General features: G+C 39.8%; 2 protein-coding genes across 2 annotated transcripts; one reads left to right on the top strand and one right to left on the bottom strand.

The window, feature by feature from the left end:
* Positions 1-1,176: 1,176 nt before the first annotated feature.
* On the top strand, positions 1,177-21,849 carry prkacbb (protein kinase, cAMP-dependent, catalytic, beta b). The gene is made up of 10 exons (XM_056265863.1): positions 1,177-1,483; positions 10,229-10,290; positions 10,380-10,508; positions 11,378-11,476; positions 13,389-13,471; positions 15,044-15,170; positions 19,404-19,499; positions 19,574-19,696; positions 19,777-19,941; positions 21,462-21,849. The coding sequence occupies exons 1-10, from the start codon at positions 1,438-1,440 to the stop codon at positions 21,585-21,587; spliced, it is 1,056 nt and encodes a 351-aa protein (XP_056121838.1). The 5' UTR covers positions 1,177-1,437; the 3' UTR covers positions 21,588-21,849.
* Positions 4,929-5,704, bottom strand: LOC130100408 (E3 SUMO-protein ligase ZBED1-like). The gene is made up of 2 exons (XM_056265871.1): positions 5,590-5,704; positions 4,929-5,468 (listed from the first exon to the last, which is right to left on the bottom strand). The coding sequence occupies exons 1-2, from the start codon at positions 5,657-5,659 to the stop codon at positions 5,092-5,094; spliced, it is 447 nt and encodes a 148-aa protein (XP_056121846.1). The 5' UTR covers positions 5,660-5,704; the 3' UTR covers positions 4,929-5,091.
* Positions 21,850-22,085: the final 236 nt, after the last annotated feature.

The raw sequence follows: 22,085 nt of genomic DNA, 5'->3' as shown, positions 1-22,085 counted from the left end.
GCGTGTACGTTTCCAGGTGGTTTGGTCACATGGGTATCGGTGGGTATATACCTGGTAGTATTTCCTGTTTGGTTCATTGTGTAGAGAGGGGGTGAGTAGCGGGGAGTGCTCACTTTCTGTTGACCGTTTATACGTATCTTTATCATGTTTTACGTGGATAGTCTGTTATCATGCCAATAAAATGTTATTGGTTATTCAATGAAAGAAAACGCGTCACGGATATTTCCTGCTGCTTAGCCTCTCAGCGGCTATAGGGTGCCGCTACAACAACTTATGCGTCGGAAGTGGCGTACGCCTCTTTCAGGGCCTGTTTTGTGCGTACGCAACGGTTATAAATGAGGCCCCTGCAGCTGAAAAGTTTGCTTGAGTGTGTGTGTGTGTGTGTGTGTGTGTGTGTGTGTGTGTGTGTGAGTGTGTGTGTGAGCGCCCTCTACTCTACATGAGTGAATATGCATTTCCTTCAGCCTGAGGTTTATTATTTCACTTTTGGTGTGAAAGGGTCTTTACATTTACCCAAAAATAACTCTTTTTGTTGTAAAGAAAAACAAGCCCAGCCCGAGGGAGAAAAAAAGTAACGCAAAAGTAACGTAACACATTACTTTTCGAAAAAAGTAACGCAGTTAGTATTTCACTACTTCAGGTTTGCGTTCTCGAGCACCAGACACTGTTGTGCGGATGAGCGGCCGGAGTGTGTTCAGGGTTTTCTGTTAGAGCGGTGTCGTGTTAGCGCACCTAAGTTAATAACTAATAATCTTTGCAATGGAAGTAAATCAATCGAAACTAACTTTATCTGGACAATATCTTTATTCTAGAGCTGCTGTAAAGCCAAACAATCTGTTACTTTAATTTCCTATTATCACTGTAAAGCTGCTTTGACAAATTTTCTATAGTGTTAAAAGCGCTAAATAAATGAAGGTGACTTGACTTTTTAAGGGAGTAATACGCAAAATTGCACTGCATTACTTTTACATTATTGTTTACAGTTGCTTCTACCTGTAGAGTGACACTCCTACATCATAGTATTTTTTATTCTTGAAACAGCAGGTACTTGTGTGTACACATTTTTGCCAACAGGATGGTAAATAGTATTATTATAAAAATAAAAAAAATGATTGTATTTAGCCTGGTGTGTGGCTCACATCACATGAGTCCAGCAGGTGTCAGTATCAGTGCTGTCTCTGCTCGCAGTGCCATGTCTCTGCCACAGCCGAGGAAGACTCGGCTTAGCGGCTGAAGAAGAAGAAGAAGAAGAGCAAGAGCTGTGAGAAAGTCAAGAGAGACTCCGCGATCAGCGTGGCGGAGACCCGAGGAAGAGAAGACCCGCTGCTGATCTGCCCGTCCTCCGTCCATCAGACGCGGCCCGAGGGAAGCTGACGCGCCGCCAAGGACTCGCTCTCGTGTCGCCCGAGGATCGCCCGCGTCGCCCGCCACCGCACGATGGGGAACGCAGCGACCGCCAAGAAAGGCAATGAACTGGAGAGCGGTAAGAGGAGGAGCGCTGGGTCGCCCTGCCGTGCTTTATAAAGCCCTCGCTGCTCGGGGAATGTCACTGTTTGTTTACCTTTGTAGCCTGTGCTAATGCTAGTTAGCCGCTTAGCGAGTGCAGGACTGCGTTTCCAAAAGTGTCATCGCGAGGAGATCCACGCTCATTCTGTCTTCACCATAACCAGCAATAATGTTTCTGTGTGTAAATCACGCTGCTGTGTGTGTGTCATGTAGAAACCACAGAGCGAGTCGAGCTAGCTTAAGCTTGATCTGAGGCCTGAGGCTCTCAGTGGCGGTCATTCTTCCACACCAATGGAAATGCTTATATAACGTTAACCTGCGACTTTAAAACGGAAAAGGGCTTTTGTTTTCGTAACTTATGCAATGGAGTTAGAGGCTAATAAGCTGTTTGCTAGTTAAGAGAGAGGGCCAGGCCTGTATCAGTAGCAAAACACTCGCCCAAACGCCGTCTCTTATCGTTCACACATGTTCCCCAGATCTCCAGCTGACATTAGATAACGCGTGTGAGAGTGAGCTGGTGATCTAGCTGTCCTGACCCGGAGGATGAATGCAATGAGCTCTGACTGTCAGCTCGGGCCTGTGGACAGCAGAGACAGTCTCTAGTAAACAACAGAAAGCCATTTAGTTAATTAAACGCTGAGCTCATGATAAACCAGCGGCTACTTTCACATAATACGACTATAAACATATGGTTGTCTAAAACTAATTCAACCGTGTAGAAAGCTGATGACTGGTCGCCTGTAAAGAGTATGAGTCGACCTGTTGTTAATGGTCAAACGCTTAAAACATGTTGATGTTCGAGAGGAACGCATAAGTGTGATTAGTTCATTATTTATTTACTGACATTCTTGTTTTTCCAAGGCCATATATATATGTATGAATACCGTAGTCAACATTTGAAGTGGATCAAAACCTTTCATCAAAGTTATACATGGATTTTTGAACAATACGCGTTCTTGTCTTAGGACTTTGATTCACTTTTTTCATTCGCTTCAAATGTTGACTACTGTATATTAACATTTCCCCCTGCAAAGGTCATCATGGAGCTCTTTTCCATTGAACTACAGTTCATGCTCCAAATTGGACCCAACAAAACATGCCGTGGCCAATCTCACGACTTACGCCAGGTCCACACACACACTCCGCTTGCAGAACATATCCCGCACTTCTGGGGGCCGTGAGCACAACTTTATCCGGGAGCCGCTGTTCATTAAAATGACCCCAGAGCCCTTAATCTGTTCTTTCAGAGCCGTTTCACTGGCGACCAACAACAGTGAGCTAATGCTATTCACCATGCAATAAAACAATTAAAACAATAAGACAAATTCAACAGAAAAAGACATGAATGAAATGCAAAATTTAGCCTAGTACTAGCCTAATAATATACAGATATTTAATAAAACAATGAAATTAATGAAATGCATATATCTATAGAAAGACTATGCAATGTTATATCTCTGTGAGGCAAGTATATACTGAGTTTGTTCATTTTTGTGCCGTGCGCCTGTTCACGGAGACCGAGACGGCAGAAACCACATCCTGTTTGTTTTCTTTATTTTGAAGAAAAAAAATAACAAATATATATACAGACATGCATACATATATCAAATTAAAATAACGGCTATATAAAATCATGTACATCTCAGCACAATATTCCAAAAAATTATTGTAAGTAAATCAAATTAGAATTTCCCATGTTCAAAAATGAGTAGGAAGAAGTTCATAACAAACTTTTCGGGTCCTACCCCCTATCTCTATCTTTAACTTTTAATTAAATACAAAACAAATTGATGCATCTCATTAATTTCCATCCATCTATAGCAAATCAAATAGTAACACCTCCATACTAAACTAAATATGTAGACCAAGGAGCCTGATACTATCACCTCAAGTCCTACTAAACGCGCTAATCTTCAGCTTCCACACTCCACACACACACTTGGATATGTCTAATGATAGCACACATCTATCTAGGTTAGAGTGAGCGACCATGTAAATTTGCTATTAGTATGTTTCAAATGATAAGCCATATTTGAGGTCGATGGATGATAGGGAAATGTCCTGCCCGATATACTGTAAAGCCTGCGTGACTTAATTTCCGGTGGACTCTTTCTTTTACTGCGATTAACTTGCTAATAAAGTTTCGTCGACTAACGTTTAGTGGACAATTAGGGGGCAGCCCTAATTAAAACGTACTATTGAGAAAAACAGCCGACTCTCATGCCTTCTCTTTAGCATTTAAATCCTTCGGGTCATAAAGAACTTGTTTTTCCACCTCCGAGAGAGACGAGTGCCGTCCGTTATATCTCCTTGTTGAGGTGAGGTGTCGTTCTCCTTGCTTTACACCGGGCAAAAAGCCATGTGAGGACGGTAGTAGAGGTTAATCGTGTGCATTTGTGGTGAAATTACTACAATTTGTGTCCATCCAATGCAAACAATGCGCTGTCACTTTAATTCAGCAAAAATACTGGTGAAACCCGAAAAATTAGAATAGGGTGCAAAAGTTAATTTATTTCAGTGATTCAACTTAAAGGTGAAACTAATACATTATATAGACTCCTTACATGCAAAGTGAGATATTTCAAGCCTGTATTTGTTATAATTTTGATGATTATGGCTTACAGCTTATGAAAACCTTTTTACAATATTCTAATTTGAATTTGGGGTTTTCATAAGGTAATCATGTCTGCGCGGCTCTGTGTGTGTGTGTGTGTGCACAGAAAGCAGTGCGCGAGTCCTCTTGCTCTTGATGCCTGACTCGACTTAAAACGCATGCACAAATGATAAACTTTCACCCTATGATGGTTAAACTTTGCAATTAATCTGCGAATCGCATGCGTCCCGAATCGGGGGACAGCTGGCCCGTACGGATCAACTACGACGACCCTTATACTAGGGCTGTAGCGATACACTAATCTCACGATACGATACGATACACGATATTCAGCTCACGATACGATATATATCACGATATTCAGCCTACGATACGATTCGATACGATTCGATATAATTCGATACACTTACATCATTTTCTGAAAGATTTAAAGGGGACAGAGTGATTTTGGTGACATCTTGTGAGTGTTTCATTTACTTGGATTAATTTAAATGAAAACTCAAAAACATCAGACAGCTTGCAAAATAAATGCTGGACAAAATTAATCAAAGATGTGTTGAGAAAATTAGTTCCATTTATTGAAACAGTGCAAACTGTAGCTTACAAGACTTTGAAAAGTAAATAAAGTGCAACATTGCAATTTGCAATTAACAATGAAGAGTTAATGAAGCAATGAAACAATGAAGGTGCAAGCCGCCAGGTAAGTAAACATAGTAGTACCATGGCTTCTCCAAAACATCAAATAATTCAAGTCAATAAGAACATTTAACTTAAAACTTAGCTGAGTATTTTAAGGCATGTAAGCCTACACGTATGTGAGGTAGCCAGTCTAGCCAGCAGAAAAAATAAACCATGGCAGCCAGACAATAATTCAAGTTGAATTTTTTTTTACCCATCTTAGCAAAGTAGCTTAAGGCCTTAAGTGAACACTAAACAAACTCTCCTCTCCACATAACTGCAGACCAAGTGATCTACATTGTCTTCAGATTTTTGTTTAGGAAAATAATTTGATCCACATGCTCTGGGAGAAGTGCGCTTCTCTGAGCAGTGATGATATCTCCGGCTGTGGAAAATACCCTCTCAGAGGAAACGCTAGTGCCAGGGATACAGAGGTACCTTTTAGCAAGTTGTGACAAGAGTGGATACTGATACTGGTGCTCCTTCCACCAGACCAGTGGATCTTCTTTCACTTCCAGGAGATCTGCCTCCTTGTAGCGGGTCATCTGCTCCTTGGCCTCGTCCTCTTGGGTATTTTTCTTGGTTCGTGCTGCACCACCACCGTATCGTTCACCAAGAAGGGCAGCCAGTGGACAAGAGGGCCTTGGATTCCTGGGTGGAGGACGCTGACCTTCAAATAAATAAACAATAAAAACAAAAAAAACATTACTTATAGTTAAGCACATTCCATACTTCCTGCACAGAAGTTCAGACAACACACAGTGCGGATAACAATGGGTAATACTACTGACCTTGACTGCTCACTCCTTCCATGAAATGCTCTCCTTCATCCACAGCGTCTTTATCTTCTTTAGATGCCATCCCCTCATCATGAGCATGAGCATTTGCTGTGCCCTCTTCATCCACACTCCAAAGTGACTAAATTAAATAAGTCAACATGAAATGAAATTCATGAGCTTTTATTGTATAAATCTTTTAATTACTATATTAAATATGCATTTAAACCTGTTAACATTATAGTATTTAATTATGCTTTTAAAACTATTTAATATTTATCTATTTTAAACTGATGTCGGATTTGCCTTTTAAACTAGTAGCAGTACCATCACTGCCTTACCTCTGATGGCTGCATGCTCAGTCTTGCAGCCTCTACAATCAGTCCATCATAAACTTCCTGTCTTTCATCTTCAGTCAGGAAGGGAAGACTTTTGAATCTTGGATCCATCGCTGAACAGGCATGGAGAGTTGCCTTGAGGTCCATATACCTCTTCTGAAGATCCCCAGCCATGGCAGCCTTCATCTCTTTTATGACTGCAGATTCACCTTCGATCGGTTTCAGTCCGTTGATCAGTGTGTCCTGGAGGGGTGCGACGACTGACAGTGTGGGGGTCTTCTCCTTGGACATGTACTGTGTTGCCTCTTTCATAGGCTTCAGAGCGCTGACTACTTCTTCAGCTGTTGTCACATCTGACTCAGTCAGTGTGCACAGATCTTTCTCGGTCTTCCTGACTTCACTCGAGAGCAGGGTTGCGCAGATGGCCGGTTGTTGCTCCAGGAATCTTTCCAGCATGTCATGCGCACTATTCCATCTGTAGTTAAATAAAATAAATATACTTTATTTATATTTTATTTATAGACAGCATGGATGCTTTACATAAAAGACTAAACAAATTAAATAATAATGTAATTAATAAATGAATAAGTAATAAAAAAACAAATAAACTATTGAAAAGTAACCACACACTAACCTGGTAACTACATCCGTCATCAACTTGTGCTCTGGTAGTCGTAGAAGCCTCTGTTTTTCTTTCAGCATGTGGTTGGCTGTGGTGCTCCGTCTGAAGAAACTCACAATGCGTCTCACCCTTCCCAGCAGGCGTGCGACTGCTGTGATTTTGAGGGCACGCTGTGCAGCTAGATTTAGTGTATGAGCATAACATTTGACATGAAGTGTGAATGCTGCCTCCTCAGCTGCGATTGTCATATTTGAGGCATTGTCAGTGACGATTACTGGATCCTTTTCTGTGATTCCCCACTCAGCGAGGGCCTTTCTCAGATGTTCTGCCAGGTTGTGTCCGGTGTGGCTCTCGGGCATGTCCCTGGTTTGTAAAACATACGTAACGAGCTCCCATTCCTCGTTGATAAAGTGGGCCGTGATGGTAACATACGCTTCAGTTGTGCGCGAGGTCCAGCCGTCGCACGTCAGGGCAACTCTCTCCGCGCTGGCCAGGGAGGCTTTAACGTGTGCCCTTGTCTGAGCGTACAGCCCGGGAATGGAAACCTTGGTGAGGTGTTCGCGGGTTGGAATCGGATAGCGGGGCTCCATCGCGTTCACCATGCGCCTAAAGCCGGGGTTTTCCACCACTGAATATGGTCTCAAATCCTGGCAAATAAAGTAGGCAATGGACTCTGTAATTTTCTGCGACCTTGGTGAAGCAGACGGAAACTTGTGGGAACAACCGCCATCAATGTCCAGCGTAGTTTGTTTTGGGTCACGCGGCCGCTGCTGCTTTGGGTCCTCCGTAAGCATAAACTTGTCCAGGTGGTGACGTTTTAGGTGCGCTCGTAAATTTGTGGTATTGCCGGAATACTTAACTTTAGTGCCACATAGCTTACAAACCGCGACGCTTTTATCCAAGTCGTTGCTTTCCTTTGTTTTTTTAAAACCAAAGTGCTCCCACACATCTGCTTTTAAGCAGGCGGGTGCCGGATTTATATTCGCCGCCATTCTATGAATATCCTCGCTCTGACTTGGTAAACAGGAAGAGTTAGACGTCAGCGTCTGTGTACATTTTGTACGGGTAACTTGCTCTACAGCAACACTAGCGGCTGGCTGACCAAATCGCTCTTCCTGCAACACGAACGGGGGTAAACACAGGGGATTTGAATGGGACGTATGTATCGATACTCGCGGCTAAAAAATCGATACTTTCTTTGGAAAAAAAATATCGATTTATATCGCAGAATCGATAAAATCGCCCAGCCCTACCTTATACTTGACGTCACACATCGCGATATCGATGCTAAAACGGTATATCGCGCAGCCCTAGTAGTTAGTTACACTGTTAACTTTAACCCTAAACCGTGACCCAAACCCTATCGCCTACTCTAACCCTGAACACTTACTCCTAATCATAACCATACCTCAATCTAATACATAATAATATTAAATGTGACTGGTAATTTTAATTAATTTGGACCATCCCCCAGAAGTGCGGGATATGTTCTGCAAGCGGAGTGTGTGTGTGGACCTGGCGTAAGTCGTGAGATTGGCCACGGCATGTTTTGTTTGGTCCAATTTGGAGCCTGAACTGTAGTTCAATGGAAAAGAGCTCCATGATGACCTTTGCAGGGGGAAATATTAATATACAGTAGTCAACATTTGAAATGAATCAAAAAAGTTAGGCTAATCAAAGTTGTCCTGTTCAAAAGTCATGTATAACTTTGATGAAAGGTTTTGATCCACTTCAAATGTTGACTACTGTATTAATCATACATATATATATGGGCTTGGAAAAACAAGAATGTCAGTAAATAATGAACTAATCACACTTATGCGTTCCTCTGGAACATCAACATGTTTTAAGCGTTTGACCATTAACACAGATCGACTCATACTCGTTACAGGGGACCAGTTATCAGCTTTCTACACGGTTGAATTAGTTTTAGACAACCATATGTTTATAGTCGTATTCAGTTTAAGATTATGTGAAAGTAGCCGCTGGTTTATTCATGAGCTCAGCGTTTAATTAATTAAATGGCTTTCTGTTGTTTACTAGAGACTGTCTCTGCTGTCCACAGGCCCGAGCTGACAGTCAGAGCTCATTGCATAAAGTTGACAGCCCTAGATGTTTCACTACGTGAACTCACTCGAGGCCCACAGAGAAGGAAATGAATCGTTGAAATAAAGTCGTTATTTTTGTTTGTTTTTTTGCGCATAGAAAGTATTCTCGTTGCTTTACTTTACTTTACTTTACTTTATACTTTATTGTCAGACGAGTCTGAAATTTTTCTTGCATAACAGTGTATGTTTACAACATCTAACATACATTCTACATTGACATCCACTTACACATCACATATTATACCTTCAAAATAATACTACATACATACAACGTACATCTAAACATACATTCCACGTTGACATACACTTACACATCACATATTATATCTTCAAAACAATACAACACTTATACATCTAACACCTTCACAATACTCTTGATCTCTGATTGAATGTTTTGTTGCTTGATAAACTTAAGATTGAGCCGCTGTCGTCACTCGGACTATTTTAACGATGTCTTTAATAACTTTTCTGGGCCGGCCAGTTTCAATCCCTTAAGAAGCCTATGGAGGAGTGATCCAGCTCTCAGATTTAATCAGAAATATCTTAATTTGTGTCCCGAAGATGAATGAAAGTCTTACGGGGTTGAACAACATGAGGGCGAGTAATTACTGACAGAATTTACATTTTTGGGGTGAACTATCCCTTAATTAGAAGTTTGCTATTACATATCCAGTTAGCTCTGTTTATCCGTTATAACACGAGTATGTTGTTGGACCATCCTGGCACATCTCTAATTCTGCCAAATATCAGCTCAAAATCAGTTCTTCTGCACAACATCTCCATAAATTCATCCTAAACCCCGAACCGCTCCAGTCTGTGTCTACATTAACCAGCTGTGCTTTACAACCCGGTTAGCTCCAGGCCGTCGCATACTTGCGGAGCAGGAACACCATAAAAGGATGAGGCGGTGGGAAGACGTCTGCGCTTGTGAAACCCTTCAGACAGACTCTAGCTGTTAGGGAATGGGACAGTGCCCAGACCCACGTGCACACATTGCTCTCCAATGATCCTGTGAACTATGGCTAGCATCCTATCTTGTCTAGTATCTCTTGTCACGTCTAATCCATGTCTTGCACCGTCTAACTGATGTGATTGTTTGACAGAAATCTCTCTTTTGTATCTTTCTTTGTCTTTCTCTCCTTTTTCTCTTTCTGATTCCTCATCATCCCATCCATGTGGGTCAATGTTCCTGAAAATCCATGGTGATCTGTAGAGACTTTTGGTATGATCACGATTACGTTGGGTTACCGCAGTGGCGGAGAAGCATTTGTGTGATGTAAAAGAAAAGCCCCAGTAGATGTAATGATTGGCTCATTTCTCCGTCACTGCGGTCAACTGAAGTCTGCTGTGTTGTTCTTGTGTTATGTGTTAATCAGTAATGCATGCTTCACAAGACCTCCTGTTCACCACTGATGTCCACGGTTGCCTTGTGAGATTGCCTGATTTTCATGTCTAGAAAGTATAAGTAGCTAGAAAAACATTCCCTCGTTCACTTTGTATCTTTGAATGTCGAGTAGTTGAGTTAAGTCCAGCTAGTTTGCTCGTTTGGACTCTGAAATGGTGTTTTTGTTTTTCCCTCCTTTCAGTTAAAGAGTTTCTAGCCAAAGCCAAAGAAGATTTCTTGAGAAAATGGGAATCACCACCACAGGTCAGGGTTTGTTTTTGCTTTGTTTTTTTGGTAGTGATGCAGTACTGTAGGATAATGTCTTTAAAATGTGTGTTTTGTTGTCCCTAAAGAGCACAACTGGCTTAGATGACTTTGACAGACTGAAGACGCTGGGCACAGGGTCCTTCGGCAGGGTCATGTTGGTCAAACATAAGGCCTCAGATCAGTTCTACGCCATGAAAGTGCTGGACAAACAGAAGGTGGGTTGTGGGACTGCACTGCGTTTAGGATTTCTCTCTCAGTATTACACACCATAAACATGTCATGCGTTTAACAGTTCTTGTTTAAAGTAAAAGACAAAAGGATCATCAATGCTTTCACAGTTTAATAATTTGGATAAATACAGGGCTTGAGATTAACTAGTTTGCTCATCAGCCACTGTGGTAAAGTTACGAGCCACTCAGCATTTTCACTGGCCACCATTTTGACATCGATACCATGGGGAAAAACTGCTAAATAGATATTTTTAATATTATCTCATGATTTGGCCGCAGGTTTATTAGGCTGCTGTCACTTTAAGACCTGACGCACGGGTCCGTTATACTGTTACACATGCGCTTTCTTTCTCAACTGTTTACATTCACTTATAAAACGGATAGTTCCAGTCCTTGATTCTGATTGGTTGAACTGCGTGCGAAGCCGCTGTAAGTTACTCCACAAACACACACCTGTGGCCGCATTACATTAGTGTTACTCCACAAACACACACCTGTGACACCTGTGATTTTAGTAGCATCATGTTTTTGACAACACTACATTGTACTTACTTTATTATTTCAGATGCCTTTTTAAAAGACTACAATTGAAAAATGTATATTATATAAATTCAACCCGCTGAAGTGTGTAGTTAGGAGTGAGTGTTACACACCACTGCTGAAACACACACGCGGTTGCTGATGCTAATGTCAAGCCCTGGATCAGCATGTAAGGGATAATACACAGCTAGGTTACAACGGATTGAAATTCAGCCAATCAGAATCGAGACCCCGCTCTAAATAAATACAGCGTGAATGATGATGATGATGATGATGATCTGCTCAATAATTCTTGTTTATGTATTGTTTGCTAGGTGGTGAAGTTGAAACAAGTGGAGCATACGCTAAATGAGAAGAGGATATTACAAGCCGTATCGTTCCCGTTCCTCGTCAGATTGGAATATGCCTTCAAGGTACCTGACATTTTGTTTGTTTTACACAACATTGTTCGCATTTATGAGCAAAAAACAATGTTACGGACGTGACCGCTCTGAAAGCGGCTCTAAAAGACTGCTTTAAAACTTTCACCGAGACCTCAAACAGGCATTTAAAACCCCAAATATTAAGGATTGGCATATTGCCTGGATTTAATAAATAAGAAGTAAATATAGCAGGAAATATCAGGACTTCTCAGGAGCTCCGCGCCGGCGCGTGAACTGGAGGTCGCCTCATAAATGAACCAGAACTCAGCGTATAAGCTACTTTCCTCACAGACCTGAGATATATATAGAAAGCTTGAAATGTCTACTTTTAAACAAAACAATTCAAAACAAAAGAAAACGGACTGCTCTCTGCTTAGGTAATCCGTATGAAATGTGCATTTCTCTCCGGCGCGTTCTCTACTGCGAAGATCGCGAGTCACCATCGTCAACTTCATCTTTGCAGCCGACACTGACACAGAAAACACTTGCTTATAATAAACAACTGAAATGTCTCCTTGCTATATTTGACATATTCATAATCATTACTTTTGCTGGTTCTTTGTGACAGCTTTCATGAACGCGTCACCACCACTCAATAGTTAATATTGTTCTTTGGTGTTCAGTTTATACAGGTTTTTCAAATGTTATTTAATAAAAATCTCTCTTTTTCTCTCTCAATCTTTTTTTCTTCTTCTAGTTTTTCAATAAGTAGAGTTCATAGTAGAACTACATGTAGGCCTACACATTTAGGAACAGATATTGGGTTCTGCCCAAAGTCAAGCAAACTAAAAGTAACGAGTAGCGTAAAAAGTTACTTTCCATAGAGGGAAACGGCGTAAAGTGACAGATTACTTTTTTTAAGAAGTAACGAGTAACGAGCAAACACTACTTTTTAAAAGTAACTTCCCCAACACTGTTCAGCACACAATATTTGGCCCTTTCAGTGGAGCTGAACACATCCCCTGGACGAGTGTGTAACGCTTTACAGTGAGGGTTCATTAGCTAACATGAGCAACACTTCTACAGCATTTATTCATCTTAGTTGCTTCATATCAACGTTTACTCATACATTTATGTTCATGAACAAATATTAAATATTAACTTACATTAACAGATTAATAAATACTGTAAATGTATTACTCCTGGTTATTTAATACATTAACTAATGTTAACAAGTTAGACCTTATTGTAAAGTGTTTCTATCTCCTGGTGCTGCTTTCCAAATCTACACAGAATTTACAAAACATTCTCCAACTTACTATAGCTTTAATTTAGTGACTTGTTTTAAGTTTCCCTTTTAATTTTTATCTTTGGTGTACATGTATTTTAATATCTTTTCTGGAAGTTTCTTTATTTGTAAGCTAAAAAACAAACAAAACAAATGTAAGCAACAGTGTTACTTATAGAAATTAGAGATTGTCTTAGTTTTGTTAGAAAAACATCAACAGGAATCTGAATATAGCTTCAAAACTAGTAAACGGACATTAATGAGGAACAAAAATACATTACAAGCAATTCTTTATTAGCATTAATGTCAGCTTAGACAGCAGCAGGTCTGATAGACTAATGCTCAGATCTGTGATATGTGTCCTATCCGTTTACAATCGACTGCTTACATTCATTTTTCATCATAAAAGCATTGAGATGCACGAGTTTAAGCATCAGAGAACTGACTTTGTGTCCCACCACTGAATTGTAAGCAGAATAACGAGTTATTATTAAAATTTTTAATATTATTATTTTACTATGTTGGCTATGATAGTAATTTAAACATAGAAAAAGATAAACCAAACCATAAACGGTTTGAAAGAAATTGAGAAACAGTGTTATGTAACAGTCGAGTAGTATGTCCAGGAGTGTGGTTTCCTACTCTCTCAGTCTTCATGTGGCTTTATTCTCGCAGGACAACTCTAATTTGTATATGGTGATGGAGTATGTGCCAGGAGGAGAGATGTTCTCGCACCTCAGAAGAATCGGCCGGTTTAGGTGAGTGAAGCTGTCCTCGTTTCTGCCGAACTTCGTTTATGGAATTATTGCTTATTATTGTTATCAAAAAAAATGTTACTTGGATAATGGTGCAGAAGAATTACTAGTTTGTCGAGTTATTGCATTGTTTCAAGTGGGTAATGTGCTTGAAGTTTTGTGTTTGTGTTTGTTATACTCTCTGTAAATGTCCTTTTTACAAAATGTCTCCTCCTGACAGCACTCATGAACTCAAGTGTGTGCATGCATGTCAAACACGATTCTTTTTCATGTTGGTTTTACTATTTTGCAAGTGACTGTGCATTACAGCCAAACTAATGTCCCTATTTTAAAAACAAAGCCTTATAGGTTAAAAAATATATAAAAAGAAAGGCAGTCATTTAGGCCAAAGTGGCGAAGATAAAAATCTTTGTCTTTATTTTCTTTGTTATTAAAAATTAAGAGCAAAGATACACATTACACATACACAACTTAATATACAAATGAAATAAACAGTGCTTTATTTGTTCAGCTACAGTACTATAGGTGTGTTTAACAGTAGCATTGAAGAAATTTAAATGAACAAATATGAAAATAAAACACTACATAGACTTCACTGTATAAATTATACATTGATTCTTATTAAAGCTACTTGTAAAGTTGTCAGTCAAGAGCAGTGAGTGATTTCCTCTGTTTTGTTGTGTTATTAACATTAAAGGGATAGTTCCTCCAAAACAGCAGCATGTTTACTATTAAAGGGATACTTCACCTCTGGAAAGATGAATGTGTATTTAAAATGGGTCATTTATGTAGAAGAAATGTGAAATTATTTTTGAATTTGGAGCTTTCTAGACTGAGAAAAGCCAGAAAATGTATTTTTGGCTTATGTGGATGAAAGACAACAACTCCCAGAATGCACTTGCACTCGATTTTTGCATCATCGGAGGATTTTTTCCAGACAAAAAATACATAAATCTCTCGTCTCAGGGGGATATGAGGGTGAAAAACACGGTAATTTGAAAATAATACAGGTTTTCTACTAATACAAAGCTTAATGCTAAATCCTGAAGTGAACCTTTAAGGAAAACATGATAGAACGCGCTATACTACGATATCTCTTCAAAAGCAGATCCTGGAGACACCCCTAGTTGTATCATGTTTTGGGATGTGTCAGAAAGTGTTACTATATTCAGCAGTGTTCATAATAAACACACATTCAGTAGTCATTCCCAATACCAAATAAATGTAACGAGACTCCATAATTCTCTACGGAAAAGGACATGGTGATGGAATAAAATATGATATGTAAGTGCTTTTGCATTCTCTCACAAATGTTTCGCGTTCCCATGAGAAACTTTGCGTTCGCTCGCAAAACATTTGAGGTATTTGCAAGCGAGCGCATATGTATTTCCCCCCGCCTCCATGTCCCTTTAGGGGCTCCGTAACTTTCATATCAGGGTGAAACCTATTGCTATCGGACACTCTTATTCCCCTGTGTAACTGTTTGCGTTATGCGGAGACTTGATTCCTGATCCAGGGTTTGTGTGTGTTCTGTCTCGCTGTCTAACTCTGGGATGTGATTGGTCTGATCGACAGTGAACCACACGCACGGTTTTATGCGGCCCAGATCGTCCTGACCTTCGAGTACCTCCACTCACTAGACCTCATCTACAGAGACCTGAAACCGGAGAACCTACTCATCGACCAGCAGGGCTACATACAGGTAACCCTTTAGCATCTATTCCCAATAACATCGTCTAATTGTGAGTTAAATCAAGATCTGACTAATATAGTGCACACTGCACAGACAGTTGTAGGTTCACATTGATATCAAACGCATTGAGTCGTTCACAGTGCGAAAGTAAGTGAACCCTTGAGTAGTGACCTGTAGATCCTCCTTTAGCAGCACACTCGTCCTCCAGTGGTTTCTTGCAGCTGCTTGGACGACTTTTGACCCATTTTGGACCATTCCTCCACACAAGTCTGTCGATATTTCTGTTTATCAATGTTTCAGCCTATATTTCATGATCTGAAATATAAGGAGAACATGTGTTTTCTGTTGGTTTACTCTGCGTCATTGACTGTTGCGTCTCTAAAGCTTGAGGTTGTGAACCGTCATCCTCACACTCTCCTGTAAAATACCCTTATACACTTCATGAATCCACCAGTTTCTCAGAGGAGAAGAGGTGTTGGTGCGCAGTGCCTTTTTCCTCTAAGCTAAGCATCGTGTATTTTTGTATATCCGTCGGTGAAAGCGAGAACTCTGATTGGCTGTTCAGCTTATCAAACGAGTTGGTGCAAGAGATTAAAAGCGAAAGTAGCCATGTGTTCATTACCCTTCAAATTGCGGGAATTAGGGGTGGACGGGTCACAGGTGATCATGATCCGTACGGAGCGGCTGCCCCGCGGCTCGCCACGCATGTGATTCGCAGATTAACCGCTGAGTTTAACCATCATAGAGTGAAAGTTTATTATTTGGACGTGTTTTGTCTTGCCAATTTACACATTCAAACAATTTTAAACGTGGATGAAGAGGCGAAAATCGTAAGTCAGAGAGAGAGACTCATTTCAGACAGCGCTCGAACACAGAATTGATCCCTCTTTCGTGTTTTCTTGTCCTTGAACGGACACATACACACAACGTGTGTCAAAATACCGTCTGGGCAAGTATTCCCTCGGTTATGTCATCATAAGTGAACAGTTGAGAAAGAAACCGGATGTTTGTCTTAAAGTGACAGTAGCCTAATATTCCCACTGTTGTCTGTGTCATTAATGTTAATAACACAACAAAATTACAGCTTTAGCAAAAATTAAACTATTTAATTTCCAGTGAACAAAAAAGTATTATATTACATTTAGGGCTAATTATTAATTTCTGTACCTGAATACTACTGTAAGACTTTGTAATTGTTATTTAGTATTAATCTCTGCTTGTAATTTGTGTATTTGTTCTTATTTTATAACTGACTGTTTTTTTATTTTATTAATGTTTGAACTTTATCAGTTAGGCTAGTAGTTTATGTGGTATCGAAGTACTTCGAGTGAGCTTTAAGTAATAAATGAAAAGCAGTCACACCCCCCCACCCCCCCCCCCCACCCCTTATATATATATATATATATATATATATATATCATTTAGAAAAAAAACATTTTTGCTGATCTGAAAAATTATCCGATCCGTGGCTGAAAAACCGTTCATGATCCGAACCGTTGAGTTTTGTGATCCGTTGCACCACTAGCGCAAATTGAATTTGCGAATTGAAAATACGCCCATTGGAAACGTCAATTTCTCAAAAACTCACATATATCGCAAAAAACTTTTTACGCTCATGTGAGGTGGTTTTTCAGGCAATTCGATAAAGGAATATTTTGCAACACTGCAATGGAAACAGTTTTCCACATTTACAGTCGCCTGACGTACATCACAGTCTTCATTAAACTCATACAAGACGAAAGTATTACAGGAATACTGGATTCTAAACAACAAAGAAATGCCACAGTTTATTAAGAGCTTGAAGCAGAAATGAGGGAGAAACTCCTCACTCCTCATATGAGTCTTTCCTTGCAATTAATGCTTGGAAAACACGCCTACGACTCCCTCAAATAAAAGTAAGGGCTCGTTGCTGCGATATACGTAAACCCATAGATATCCATAATAAAGGCTAGATGTCTCGTCCGCGCTGCTAGCCAATGGAGGTGGACGTCCGCACCTGGCGGCCATCTTGCCACAGGCAGCTCGCTCACTCCTAACATTGTGTTTAATGTTGCATGCACTTTTTAAATAACCATAACTTGCTCAATTTTCTACCGATTTTCAAACGGTTTGGTTTGTTATAAACGTCAGAGATGTAGTTATGACACTGCACACTTATGAAAAATAAGTGTATAAATAAATAATCATCCAGAATTATAGCCACGCTAATAATGTTTGTAAGAAACCAAACCGTTTGTAAATCCGTCAAGATTTCGACGAGATAAGAGTATTTGTGTTCGTGCTGATCACTCATCTTACATCAGGCACCACAGAGCCTTGCCTGTGACAAGATGGCCGCCGGTGATGACGATAGAGACTCCGCCGTAAGACATCTAGCCTTTATTATCGATATCTATGCGTAAACCCACCAACATCCGTCGCCATGATTTTTGGAACGATTATCGTGATTATTGTTTAAGTCGCATAACATCGGCTAATGGAAACCCAGTCATTTCGCAATTAGCTTTTTATCGACATTTAGAAAACCCGGCAAAAGTCTGTAATGAAAACTCGGCTAGTGATGAAAGGGAGCAAAGAAGTCATGCCGGCACAGACAGAAAGCTGTTATACCTTTACATCATCTTACCTGGACATTCAAATGACGGGATATTTCCATAATAGCATGAGCCGACTGGAATAGAGTGTGATCAGCCTGACTGATATTCACACTGTGCTGCTTTGGTGACGGTGTGTAAATCTGCAGTCCTCCTTTATGAATGATGAAAATAGACTATTAGCTGCTGATACAGACAGATGTGTCCTCACACACACGCTAGTGGACGCCTCCTTTAGGCCGCCTTTGTGTTCAAGCGCATCTTTTTGGCCGAGAAACACACTTTCATCGCCGCTGGTTCTTTGCCGTCGGCTTGTTTCCCGGGCTTCACAGAAACTCTTAACACCGTGTGCTGAAAAAGGCCATTCTGAGATGGCTCGGCTGTATATGGATATGTGCATGTTATTTTATTTTTATAAAAGATTATTCAGCACACTTACGGTGAGACACTACAGGCAAAAATGCATCTGTCAATTTTGGGGTTTTATTTTTAATTTTTTCAGACTAGTGGAAAGAAAACTTCCAAAATACACGTTTAACTATCTTTTAGAGCACTTTATCTGTTTGCGTCTGTACATTCAATTACAGTATATAGCTTTAAATATACTGTACATTTCAATTACAGTATATAGCTTTAAATATACTGTACATTTCAATTACAGTATATAGCTTTACAGTATAAAGCTGGTTTTCTCGAAATGAGTTTTTCCTCCTACATTGAGCCAGAAATCTGCACTTCAGACTTTACAGGTTTATTATTAACTATATTCTGAAGGTTTTGACTGATGGGTTTTGTTCATATATAATTTTCCTGATTTTATACAACATTGTATTCCTAAAAAAATTGTGAAAATGTATTTATTTTTGTCTGATTTGTGGATTATTATTATTTGTGGAGCCTCTGTAAAAATCCTTTGACTCTAATACAGTCAAGCCAAAAATTATGCAGACACCAGATATCATTTTTGATATTATTTCACTAGTGTGTGCAGGACACTATAGTTCATTTATGTAAGTGAGGAGAGCAAAATAAAGCAAACTGTGATATATTAAACCCAGAAATTCTTCATACAGTGACTACCAGTAAAATATGTACAAATGTGAGACCAAACATTATTATTATTCAGACACTGTTTTCTTCAGTGTGTTTTCTGTAATTGCTAATGCTCTTTTCACACACAGACTGAACAACATGAAGCATTGCTTGGTCACTGGTTAAGCTAAACTGGTATTATCTAATTGTGTAGTTAAATTTACCAGCCGACAGATATTCAACAAAATTCATGTGTGAGAGTCTAACAGAAGGACGGACAAAACCAGTCAAATATCCACTGATCTGAGAACTCATGTTTATTTCTAAACTATAGTGAATAAACTGTGATAATGTGAGACATGTTGAAGGTGTCTGAATAAACTTTGGTTTGACTGTATATGAAAAGAATGAACCAGACTTCATCCAATATGCAGATTTTTGTTTTCGAAATTAGTGCATATTTAATTACATAACGCCACATTTTCATATTTAAACAACATTTCAGAAACCTTTTTTAGTTGTTTTAATCAACTGGTGAAGTATGGTGATGATATCTCTTAGTAATTGAACTGGTGTATCTGGCCTTCAACGCTCGGCACTGCTGTCTCCCGCACAGGTAACAGACTTCGGCTTTGCGAAAAGAGTAAAAGGCAGAACCTGGACATTATGTGGCACTCCGGAGTACCTGGCGCCAGAGATCATCCTCAGCAAGGTCTTCCTCACACTGTTCTGACTCCGTACACACACTTCCCTCAGGGCCGATCACTAATGTCTGTTCACATGTAGGGGTACAACAAGGCTGTGGACTGGTGGGCTCTCGGCGTTCTCATTTATGAAATGGCGGCTGGATACCCCCCGTTTTTTGCAGACCAACCCATCCAGATCTACGAGAAGATCGTGTCCGGAAAGGTACTGGCGGGTCATTATGAGCTCAGCTGAGCGTCTGGGCCGATGGCCGGGGGAAGTGACGTGTTGAGCGTGTGTTGCAGGTCCGGTTCCCCTCGCACTTCAGCTCGGACCTGAAGGATCTGCTGAGGAACCTGCTGCAGGTGGACCTCACCAAGCGCTTCGGGAACCTGAGGAACGGGGTCAGCGACATCAAGAACCACAAGTGGTTCGCCACCACGGATTGGATCGCCATCTATGAGAGGAAGGTATGATGCTCAGTCTTCAGCCGTGGCGTTCGAGCCTTGGTTTACACCTCCACCATAGTGAGAGCTGTGTGTGTTTCTGTTGTTGTTGTTCATTTCTGATTCCTGTTCAGACCAGAGACTCTACCAGTCTGAAGTTTACATTTTAAATAGTCTCTTCTGCTCAGTAAGGCTGCATTCAATAATACAGAAATATGTGAAATATTATTACAATTTAAAATAGCTGTTTTCTATGTGAATATACTTTAGAAGTCTCTTCTGCTCATTTATGTGATCAAAAATACACAAAGCCAGTCACATGTCTCACGGGTATATTTGTGGCGATAGCCAACAACACACTGTATGGGTCAAAATCATCCATTTTTCTTTTATGCCAAAAATCATTAGGATATTAAGTAAAGATCATGTTTCATCAAGATATTTTGTCAATTTCCTACTGTAAATATATATAAAAAAACAATATTATTGTGAGTGAATGCAGGACAAGAGCAAACATAAATGCACAACTTTAAAGGCGATTTTCTCAATGTTTCGATTTTTCTTTTTTACACCTTCAGATTTTCAAATAGGCCAAATATTGTCATAACCATACATCAATGGAAGATTATTTAATCAGATGGTGTATGAATCTCAATTTAAAAGAATTGACCCTTGTGACTGGTTTTGTGGTCCAGGGTGAAATATTATTCCAATGTTAATCAGCAGTTTTCTATGTGAATATATAGTAAAGTGTGATTTATTCCTGTGATCAAAGCTGTATTTTCAGCATCATTACTCCAGTCTTCAGTGTCACATGATCAATTATTATTGGTGATTGATTATTTGCAAACCGTTGTGCTGCTTCATATTTTTGTGGAAACTGATTAATTTTTTCAGGATTCTTTGAATAAAAAGATCAAAAGAACAGCATTTATTTGAAATGTAAGTGTTTTGTAACATGTCTTTAATGTCACTTGAATAAAAGTATTAATTTAGGGTGTTTTTTTTAATGTCTTTACCCAGATTTTTTAATTAAAAATCTGTGTTAAATCATATTAGAGTGATTTCTGAAGGATCATGTGACACTGAAGACTGGAGTAATGATGCTGAAAATACAGCTTTGATCACAGGAATAAATCACACTTTACTAGATATTCACATAGAAAACAGCTGATTTACATTGGAATAATATTTCACAATATTACAGTTTTTACTGTATTTTTGATTAAATAAATGCAGCCTCGGTGAGCAGAAGAGACTACCAGTTAATTTTTTAGATTAATTGAGTGTTTTTGAAATTAGTGTATAATAGGAGAACTAAAATTGTTACTATATTGGATGTCTTCTGTGTGTTTTGGGTCTTGATATTTTTGTTTATGTACTGTGTATAGCTCTTCAGTATGTATTTTAATGATTGTGTTTTTACATTGTGTAAAGCACTTGCGTTAAAAGTCCTATATAACTAAACTATGGCCTGCTTCTAAGCATATATCAGTATAGTCGGAGTGAGCGGCGTTACGACACACACTTGTGTTTCTCCACAGGTGGAGGCGCCGTTCATACCAAAGTGTAGAGGCCCCGGAGACACCAGCAACTTCGACGACTACGAGGAGGAGGACATCCGCGTGTCTCTCACAGAGAAATGTGCAAAGGAGTTCTCAGAGTTTTAATCATGGACACATCAGAGCAAATATACACACATGTACTTCTCTATATATGTGTATATATGTGTGTGTGCGTCACACGACACGTCAAATAAGGGTATCTTTGCACTCTAAAGACATGGGATGAGCAAAGAGCACATCACCCTTCCTTCATTCCTCCATCCATCCATCCATCATCCGGCTTTAGAGAGGTCAGAGGTCACTCTTAACCGTCACACACTGGCACATCTCACTCCTGTAACTCACTCTCGTCCTCTGTTAAACTAACTCGGTTGTTCGGCGTTACGTTCCCCATTTGAAAGATGCTTTAGTACGATAGTTAAAATACGGACGTGTGTGAGAGAAGCAAACACACACACACTCGAAGGCCGATTCAGCATTGTTCCTCTTTATTTCGTTGTTCACGGCAGCGTCTCTCAGTGTTGTGATTGGAAAGCTAGGCGTTGCCCATTGGCATTTCTGGTGTTACACGTCGTTTTCTTTTCTTTTTACCTTAGACCAAAA

This window comes from Rhinichthys klamathensis, unplaced genomic scaffold (assembly GCF_029890125.1).
Source record: "Rhinichthys klamathensis goyatoka isolate OS25496 unplaced genomic scaffold, OSU_Roscu_1.1 h1tg000011l_1, whole genome shotgun sequence".
Taxonomy (NCBI): Eukaryota; Metazoa; Chordata; class Actinopteri; order Cypriniformes; family Leuciscidae; genus Rhinichthys; species Rhinichthys klamathensis.
This window is presented reverse-complemented; position numbering and strand designations above follow the sequence as displayed.

What these genes read in the sequence shown, in the direction of transcription:
- prkacbb (XM_056265863.1), top strand. Translation starts at nt 1,438, where the DNA reads ATGGGGAACGCAGCGACCGCCAAGAAAGGCAATGAACTGGAGAGCG. An exon ending in AGGCAATGAACTGGAGAGCG is followed by an intron (nt 1,484 to 10,228) that starts GTAAGAGGAGGA and finishes CCCTCCTTTCAG; the next exon opens with TTAAAGAGTTTCTAGCCAAA. An exon ending in CAGAGATCATCCTCAGCAAG is followed by an intron (nt 19,500 to 19,573) that starts GTCTTCCTCACA and finishes GTTCACATGTAG; the next exon opens with GGGTACAACAAGGCTGTGGA.
- LOC130100408 (XM_056265871.1), bottom strand. Translation starts at nt 5,659, where the DNA reads ATGGCATCTAAAGAAGATAAAGACGCTGTGGATGAAGGAGAGCATTTC. An exon ending in GGAAGGAGTGAGCAGTCAAG is followed by an intron (nt 5,469 to 5,589) that starts GTCAGTAGTATT and finishes ATTTATTTGAAG; the next exon opens with GTCAGCGTCCTCCACCCAGG.